Source organism: Marmota marmota, unplaced genomic scaffold (genome assembly GCF_001458135.2).
Source record: "Marmota marmota marmota unplaced genomic scaffold, marMar, whole genome shotgun sequence".
NCBI classification, from domain to species: domain Eukaryota; kingdom Metazoa; phylum Chordata; class Mammalia; order Rodentia; family Sciuridae; genus Marmota; species Marmota marmota.
Genome location: NW_025999990.1, coordinates 358627 through 368328, shown reverse-complemented (window position 1 = coordinate 368328; position 9702 = coordinate 358627). Strand labels below are relative to the sequence as shown.

At 38.2% G+C, this 9702-nt stretch overlaps 1 protein-coding gene across 1 annotated transcript; it reads left to right on the top strand.

The window, feature by feature from the left end:
- The first annotated feature begins 1202 nt into the window (after positions 1–1202).
- On the top strand, positions 1203–9190 carry Mrps36 (mitochondrial ribosomal protein S36). Its single transcript, XM_015482279.2, has 4 exons — positions 1203–1343; positions 6655–6718; positions 8210–8397; positions 8864–9190. The coding sequence occupies exons 1-4, from the start codon at positions 1302–1304 to the stop codon at positions 8879–8881; spliced, it is 312 nt and encodes a 103-aa protein (XP_015337765.1). The 5' UTR covers positions 1203–1301; the 3' UTR covers positions 8882–9190.
- Positions 9191–9702: the final 512 nt, after the last annotated feature.

The window sequence follows — 9702 nt, the reverse complement described above, 5'->3', positions numbered from 1 at the left end:
CCTCTGGAGTTGCTGAGATTACAGGCATAAAAGGTCAAACCCTTTTATTTTCTTCTCTGAGACAGGATCTAGCTAAATTGCCTAGGCTGGTCTCCAATTGGGATCCTCCAGCCTTTGGCCTCCTGAATAGCTGGGATTATAGGTGTGAGCCACCTTACCTGTTGCTAAATATTTAGAATGATCAATTTGTTTTGACAATGTAGGTTAATGATAGATTCCTAAATGGGTGGCTTTTAGAAATATAAATTACTACAGCCTGTAATCCCAAAAAGGTTCTGGGCATGTAGCTTGGTGTTGGAGGGCCCTTGAATTTAATCCCTAATACTACATAAAAGACGAAAAAAAATTTAACAGCAGTTTGAGGTTATATTACTACAAAGTTAAGGAGCTACAACATGTTGTGTATTAAAATAGTGATGTAAGCATTAACTAATATAGAATTTAATGTTAATTTTGGAGTAATGATATAACTGTTTTAAGTTTAAAAAATAATAATTAGACCCTGGATTTAAGAGTTTTCTAACATGAAGCAGAGGCAGCAGTTCATTATCAGGAATAATGAATTAGAGAAACTAGGAACAGATTAAAATCAAACACTGCAAATCAGCGAAGGAGTATGGTGTGGCCTTTATTAAAAGAAAATTGACCATTCTGAGCTTGCCTATAAACCCAAGTTTTGTCAAGTTTGTTCATTTTAGGAAACCAAAACAGCCTGTATTACTTATAAGCTTTCTAATTAAATTTTAAACTATATCGAAATTAAAAACTGGCTATCTTTGCCCAGCGCAGTGGTGCACACCTGTAATCCTAGCAGCTCAGGAGTTGAGGCAGGATTATGAGTTCAAAATCAGCCTCAGTAATTTAGGGAGGCCCTAAGCAATTTAGCAGACCCTGTCTCTAAATAAAATACAAAAAAGAGCCGGGGAGGTGGCTCAGAGGTTAAGAGCTCCTAGGTTCAATCCCTGGTACCAAAAAAAAAAAAAAAACCCAAAAACCCTGGCGATCTGGGAAGGGAATAATGCTTGATAACTCAGGCGGCTGAACCAAATAAACCCATCACAAATCCTAAACTGCAAAACAATAGAAATGGAGAATAAGGTTCAGGCCCAGCGCGGGAAGAGGAGCCGGGCGGGGTCAGGCGCAGAAGGGTGGAGCTATCCACAGAGCCGAGGAGGACCTTGCCCCCGAGCCTTTCGCTCCTCCCCGTGACGCCACAGGCAGGCCCCGCCCCCAGATGCCCAGGACTCCCCGGTACCACTGCTGTTTGCTTGCGCCCCGGAAGCTGCCCCTTCTCGGGGGTTATGATGGGCAGCAAAATGGCGTCTGCCAGCAGGGTCGTTCAGGTAAAGAGACTCGGTAGTTTTTTATCACGTTGGGTAGAGAGATGGTGCAGATGTGGCAATGGCGCGAGGGAGGAAAGGCGGTGGCACAGGATGTGTGCTGACCGCGGCCCTGAATAGGGGCATGGCTGCGCCCGGGGTGTATGAGAATGGGAGCTTAAGCCCTTTGCGTTGGGCAGTTAAGCCAGGGTCCGGAGCCCGGCAGTGGGAAAGCGACATCTCCGCAGATAGGTACGTACTGGTCTGGGGTCCCTGGACTCCTCCGCCAGGTCCTCCCTAGCCTTAGTTTGCGGGCTACGCTGCCCTCTAGTAGCCTGGCCAATCGCTGTCTAGTATTGTCTGTACTGTCCCCAGTGGGCCAATCCGGAGTAAGGCGATAGCGGAGCGTTAAAGGAAGCAAACGCCGGATCTGACCCAGTGTCCCTTCAAGGTCTTGGGAATGTCGGGATAACTGGCTCCTACAGCCGTGACCTCGCCAGAGGCCGGTTCAGCCCACCTTCTTCAGGCATCTGTCTACAGGCTGAATGGGGAAATAGAAAAATATTTTCCTTAACTTTATTACTAGAATATGTTTTAGTGTTATTTCCCAAACCTTTTTTCCCTGTTTAGATAGGCAGCTGAAGTAACATTGTTAATCCACCTATGACCTACTAACTCTTGACACCTTTTCCTTTGCTTCTCCATCTTAAATAGGAGAGGTAAATTTGGTATATAAATAGGCACGACCTTTTGTAAATTGGGTTATGTGGTCTTTTTTCCAACCCTAGAAGCATGTTATAGTGATTAGCTTTTGTCTTTGATATGAGGTGCATTTCCCTTTACATTAATTAGTACATCTCTTAAAAGACCTTTTCCTGAAGTTCCAGAAGTTGTCTGAAAGATAATTCTAGATTCCAGTCTTTGGTTCCATTGCAATAAATGATGCTCACTTATTTATTCAGTGGGTGGTTACTGAGCATTAACTAATTAAGGATTCTCTAAAGACAGAAACCTGACAAAGGACTACATAACCATAATATCAATAATAAATATGTAACCCAATTTAAAATGGGTCAGGGAGGGGCTGTAGCTCAGTGGTAGAGCGCTTGCCTAGCATGTGTGAGACACTGGGTTCGATCCTCAGCACCACATAAAAATAAACAAATAAAATAAAGGCATTCGTTTATCTACAACTACAAAAAAAATTAAAAAAAAATGGGTCAGGGAGTTGATGCTGCATAATAAAACAGTAAATAAGCATTAAACATGTGAAAGGTGCTCAGTAATCCATACTTGCCAGCAAAATACAAATTAAAACTAGGAGGTACTGTACATCCACCAAAGTGGCTTAAATTTATTTTTTCATTGCTTGGGATTGAACTCAGGACCTCATGTATGCTAAGCACTTGCTCTTGTCTCTCAACTACACCCATAGCCCTTGCAACTAAAATTTAAAAGACTGACAGTACCAAATGGTGATGTGAACAGGAAGTACTGAAACCCTCATACATTGCTGGTGGATGTGTGAAATGGTACAGCCACTATGGAGAACTGCCAGTCTTTAAAAAACATTTCTCTATGACTCAGCAAGTATACTTATAGGTTTATTACCCAAAATAAGTGAATGCATATACCTACAAAAAGACTTGTATGGGCTGCAGCTGTATCTCAGTGATAGAGCACTTGCTTAGCATGTTTCAGGCCCTGGTTTCAATCCTCAGTACTGTAAACAGAAAACAAGAAAACACAAAATGCTGATAGAAAGTTAATAGCAGGACTGGGGTTATAGCTCAGTGGAAGAGCACTTGCCTAGCATGCGTGAGGCACTGGGTTCGATTCTCATCACCACATATAAATAAGTAAATAAAATAAAGGCCCATCAACAACTAATAAAATTTTTTAATTTTTTTTAAATTTTTTAGTTTTCGGCAGACACAACATCTCTGTTTGTATGTGGTGCTGAGGATCGAACCTGGGCCGCACGCATGCCAGGGGAGCGCGCCACCGCTTGAGCCACATCCCCAGCCCAATAAAAATATTTTTAAGAAGTTAATGGCAGGTTTATTTATATTAGGTCCCAAATCAGAAACAAGGATCACATGATATGACAGAAGACTTTACATGTGTTAATGTGCTTTCTGTCATTCATTATAACTTCAGTTAGGAATTTCAGTCCATGATCAATTGGGATAGTGGTAACATCTTGTATATGTGTAATATAATATCAAAACCAGGAAAATGATATCAGTACAGTTCACATAGCTTATTTAATCATATTTATATGGATTCATTTGGGCTCTTGAGTAGAGTTCTATGCAATTTTGGTTTTGTTTTTTTACATTAAGATATTAGGGTTTTTTTTTTTGTTTGTTTGTTTTGTTTTTAAGACTGTTTAAAGAGAGAGAGAATTTTTTTTAGTTTTCGGCGAACACAACATCTTTGTTTGTATGTGGTGCTGAGGATCGAACCGGGCCGCACACATGCCAGGCGAGCGCGCTACCGCTTGAGCCACATCCCCAGCCCCTGCATTAAGATATTAGATCCATTTTATTTATTTTTCTCATTCAAATAAAACATTTATTTTGAAGGACTAGTTGTACTTATTGGGGGAAAATCATCTGTAATGGCTAGAGATAGCCAGAGACTTGAGCTTCATTCCATAGGAGATAGCAACACTAGAGAAAATAGTCATATGAGAGGTTTTTTTAAATCAGTTTGTGGAATAGGGAAAGCTGTTTAGAGAGGAGTGATGTTTGAGCTGTCTTAAGGGATTATAGTGGTCATAATGATAGACATGGAAGTGGAATGGGGAAGAGAATTCCTGGGAAAGGATGTAAGCTTCAGATGAAATGGGCTTGGAAATAGCATGATAAATTAGGGAAATGAGAAGTACTTGAGAATATATGGAAGGACAAGTACATTAGATAGTGGCTGGGAATAAAACTGAGGTAAGGAGAGGCTAGTTTCCAATAGGCCTTGTGAGTGCTAAGAGTTTGAACTTTTGGGCTGGGATTGTGGCTCAGTGGTGGAATGCTCGCTTGCCTAGCATGTATGAGGCACTGGGTTCAATCCTCAGGACCACATAAAAATGAAATGAAGGGGCTGGGGATGTGGCTCAAGCGGTAGCGCGCTCGCCTGGCATGCGTGCAGCCCGGGTTCGATCCTCAGCACCACATACAAACAAAGATGTTGTGTCTGCCGAAAACTAAAATAAATAAATATTTAAAAAAAAAAAATGAAATGAAGATATTGTGTGCACCTACAACTACAAAATTAATATTTACAGAAAATAAATAAATAGAGGTATTGTGTCCATGTACAACTAAAAATATTTTTTAAAAAAGTATGAGCTTTATCGTGAAAATTGTGAAACATTTTTCAAACTTAAACTAGAGGAGTGACAGTAAATAGAATATTTTAAGAATCTTAGCTATTCAAGGAGAAAAATTGTTAGAGAAGCATTTTAACAATGCAGATAAACATGCTTTTAGTCTAAGGAAGAAAACACATTCCAGCATTTTCTGAGCAGTAGAATTATGGTGGTGACTTTTCAGGCTGGCCCTAACACTTTATTTACTTCTGTACCCATATAAAAATTATAATATATACAAATATATTGCAGATAAACATACTTCAGTCTCAGTTACATAACAATTTGCATATTACATTAGTTGAAAAAAATAGTACTCTGTTCATTAGATTTTTTAGCACTGTATATTCAGGAGGTTTCCTATGGATAGGCTCATTTGAGGTCCTCTGTAACACTATCTGTAATTTTAGGTATGAAAATACCAGTTAGAAAAACATTATTCTAAAAATAAGTATTTTGATAGGTAAAGAAAAAAGACAAAGCTATCAAATATTTTAATCTGTTGTATATGGATTTGGAGGTTATAGACAGTATTTTCTCCTTTGTGCTTTTCTTCATTTTTCCCAAAATTAAAAAAAAAAATTTTGGGAGGGGTATTGGGGTGGGAATTCATCCTCAGCCCTATTTTGTATTTTAGAGACAGGGTCTCACTGAGTTGCTTAGTGCCTTGCTTTTGCTGAGGCTGGCTTTGAACTCGCGAACCTCCTGTCTCAGCCAAAATTTTTATACAGATTATATGTTACTTTGGTAGTCAGAACAGGTGTTTTTAAAATGACCTAGTTTTCAATACAGTTGCTTTCTATACTATGTTAAACTGTTACATATTAACATAGTAGAGAAACCACACTCCATACAGATTAGGAAACTTCCAATTCTTTTCTTACCAATCTATAAGTCACAGAACACAAAATCCATGCCATCCTCTTCATTGGGTGGTTTTGAGGTCAGTTGTTAGTACATTAAAAAATCTTGTACTGGACACAGTGGCACACGCCTGTAATCCCAGCAACTTTGGGAGGCTGAGGAAGGAGGATTTCAAGTTCCAAACCAGCCTCAGCAATTTAGCAAGATCCTAAACTACTTAGTGAGATCCTGTCTCAAAGTACAAAATAAAAAGGAATTGGATGGAGGGTTGGGGCTGTAGTTCAGTGGTAGAGGACTTGCCTAACGTGTGAGGCACTGGATTAGATCCTTAGCATCACATGAAAATAAAAAAATAAAGATGTTCTGTCCATCTACAACTACAAAAAAAAAAAAGAATAGGGATGTAGTATAGTGATAAAGTACACATGGGTTCAGTCCCCAGTACCAAAAAAGGAAAAAAACCCCACAAAAACCTGTGATGGTTAGGTATCCTAGTGACACTCCTGTAATTCCAGCTACTCTAGAAGCTGAGGCAGGAGGATCACAAATTTGACACCAGCTTGGGCAATTTAGCTGGACCCTGTCTCAAAATAAAGTTGAGCTGGGCATGGTGGTTCACGCCTGTAATCCCAGCAGCTCAGGAGGCTGAGGCAGGAAGAGCACAAGTTCAAAGCCAGCCTCTGCAACTTAGTGAGGCCTGAAGCAACTCAATGAGTACTTGTCTCTAAATAAAATACAAAAAAGGTCTGGGGATGTGGCTCAGTGGTTAAGCCTGGGTTCAATCCTTAATGCAAAAAAAAAAACAAGTAAAAAAGGCTGGAATGTAGCTCAGCGGTACAGTGGTAGAGGGCTTGCCTTGCTATGCAGACGCCCTGAGTTTAATCCCTAGTACAGAAAAAAGAATGTATAAACTACAAAGTTATGAATAGCTGATACATTAATAATTCATAGATCAGTTTCCTTGGTTGGGGAAAAATACAATTTAAAGATGGTGTCAAGTAGTAATTTATTTTAACAAATGTATCTATTAGGATTAGTATAGATCATTGCTTTTACAGTTAATGAGGTTATTTTTTGTCATGCATTTTATTTTTCCTTTAGGTAGTCAAGCCACATACTCCATTAATAAGATTTCCTGACAGAAGAGACAATCCTAAACTCAGTGGTAAGTGATATTCTATTTAGATTAAAAAAAAAGTATGCATATTTAGAAATGATATTCTATTATAAGCAATATTTCTTTTTTTTTTTTTTTTTTGGCACCAGTGTGCTTAACCACTGAGCAACATCGCCAGCCAATTTTTTTATATCTTATTTATTTTTTTGGTATTAGGGATTAAACTCGGGTACTTAACCACTGAGCAACATCCCCAGCCCTGTTTTGTATTTTATTTAGAGATAGGGTCTCACTGAGTTGCTTAGGGCCTTATTGTTGAGGCTGGCTTAGAATTTGTAATCCTCCTGCCCCAGCCCTCCCTAGTTGCTGGAATAATAGGCATGTGCCACCTTGCCCGACTTACTTTTATTTTTTATTTTCAGACAGGGTCCCATTAAGTTATTAAGGGTCTCAGTAAATTGCTGAGGCTGGCCTCAAACTTGTGATCCAACTGTCTGTATCCTTCCAAGTCCTTGGGATTACAGGTGTGTTCCACTGCACCTTCTTCCATCTTTTGGGAAGATTCGCCTCTGCTTTTATTTATAGAGATTATGAGGAATAGTAACCATTCTTACATTTATCTCCCAGCTAACCAGCTTTTCTTTCATTTACTCCTTTACCTATTCATTCAGTCAGTAACTGTTTCTTGGATTGCCTGAACCCTTAGCAGTTACTGACTATAATATAACGACCTTATAAATTAGAGAAGATTCTGAAATTCTTCCCTTTTTTTTGGGTGGTGCAGGGGATTGAACCTAGGGCCTTAATGCATGTGAGGCAAGCACTCTACCAATTGAGCTAGAGTGCCTTCTGTTTTTTATTTTACTAAATCCTGTGTGTCTCTCTTGATACTTGATCTTTAATTCCAGAAGAATTTCAACAGTTATCATAGGGATTTAAAATTTTATTTTAACTATTGAAAAATTAAGATGTTGAAAAAAGTATTCTCATTTACTAACTTTGTTATTCCCCATTATAAGACATTACCTGTAAACTTCACCGTGTGTGGCCTTTAAGAGGTTACAAGACAAAAACTTAAATAATGTAAGTCATTGTGTTCAACAATGGTTGAACACCTCTAACAAGAAATTTTATTATTTTACAAATTTTATGTTCATTTTAGTAATTCACTTGCTTAAAACTACCTGCTTTCTAGGTAAAATGATGCATGCCACCACCTTGGAGGCTCTAGCCAGAGAATGAGCTCAGTAGTTTGAGGACAGCCTGTTTAGTAATGTAGTGAGACCCCTACACAAAAATTTAAAATAAATAAATAAATAAAATAAAAAAGGGCTGGGACTGTAGCCAATCTCCAAGTTGTACGTAGCATGTACAACTCCCTGGGTTCCATCTCCAGCACTGAAAACAAAAACTACCTCTTTATATCTTTTGAAAAGAATGTTGATTTTAAGAATGAATTGATCATTCAATAGAAGATAACTCAAAATAATATATTGCAACACCTGGATAATTTCTCTAATTAGGTTCTGTGTCTTTCAGTAACAGAAACTTTGAGATCAGCGGGGCTGCCATCTCACTCACCTGTAATTTCACAACATTCTAAGGGGAGTAAGTCACCAGATTTGCTGATGCATCACGGTCCACCAGACACTGCAGAAATAATAAAAACATTACCTCAGAAATACAGAAGGAAACCTGTATCTCAAGAAGAAATGGAATTTATCCAAGTACGTTGTTGCTCTATCATAAGGCTGTGCAAAACACCATTAACATATCAGCTTTGGAATTTCATTTTGATTTCTGTGCTCTTCCCATTGTCTTGCCAAGGGTGTCATAGCTAAGACAGATGGGGATGTAGGCCAGACTGTAAAAACAAACCATCATTGGAGCCCTCAAGAAATCTGCAGGTTATGTTACTGATAAAAACCACATGAATAAAAGCTTCTTGGTGTCCTCAAAAATTCTTCAGAGAAGAGCCTCTTAGACAAGAAATGTGGGGACAATTGAAGTAGGTCAACCTTGAGGCCCTTCTAGATCTGAAATCATAACAATGAATATAAGGGTGTAGAGTTATGAAAAACCTGAAATTTGCTTAAAATTTGTATAAGTTAGTTTGAATAGTAGCCATGAAAACATTTCCTGTGTCAATTTAACATCTAACCTAACCTTATTGCTTTATGTTTTCCTTTTCAGCGTGGAGGTCCAGAATAATCATTGTGGCTGCTGTTTGTCATCAGACAAAAGAATTATCTTTACAGTAAAGGACTTCCAAGACAAATGAAAAACTATATTAATCTTAATAAATATTCTGCAAAAAAATGAAGTACAGAAAATTTAAATGAATACTTTTAATTCCTAATTTATATATCTTGGTAGGCTTCTCTACAAGCTTACCTAATTGTTTATATACATTATACTTATTAAAGTATACATTTTGAAATGTTAGCCTATTAATTTACTCTTGATTATCAAGTATTACCAGTAATGAACTATTAAAAGCACACAGTGTCTAGTAAACTACTACAGGTTTTCCATGATTTTACTTTTATTTCTGTTTCTATTTAGATATGGAAAGAATTCATCAGGCAGAATTACTGCTTTAGGGAAGTGATTTTCCTGAAATGAGAATCAGTGAAATAATGTCTTCATTACATAGTCTTAATTCTTGAACTTCACCTTTTTTTTTTTTTATTCACAGGATTACTGGAGTATAAGTGGCTAATAAGCATATCCTACTCTAAATGATAAAAATGTAGCCAAGGGCTAGAGATATAGCTCAGTTGGTAGAGTGCTTGCCTCAAATGCACAAGGATCTGGGTTCAATCCCCAGCACGGGGGAGGGGGGGGAATATATGTATATGTGTATATATATATATATCTCCCCAAGATAGCTGGGTACAGTGATGTACACATGTAATCCCAGCAGCTCAGAGGGCTGAGGCAGGAAGATCGAGAGTTCAAAGTCAACCTCAGCAATTTAGCAATTTAAGCAATTCAGTGAGACCTTGTCTTTTTTTTTTTTTTTTTTTTTT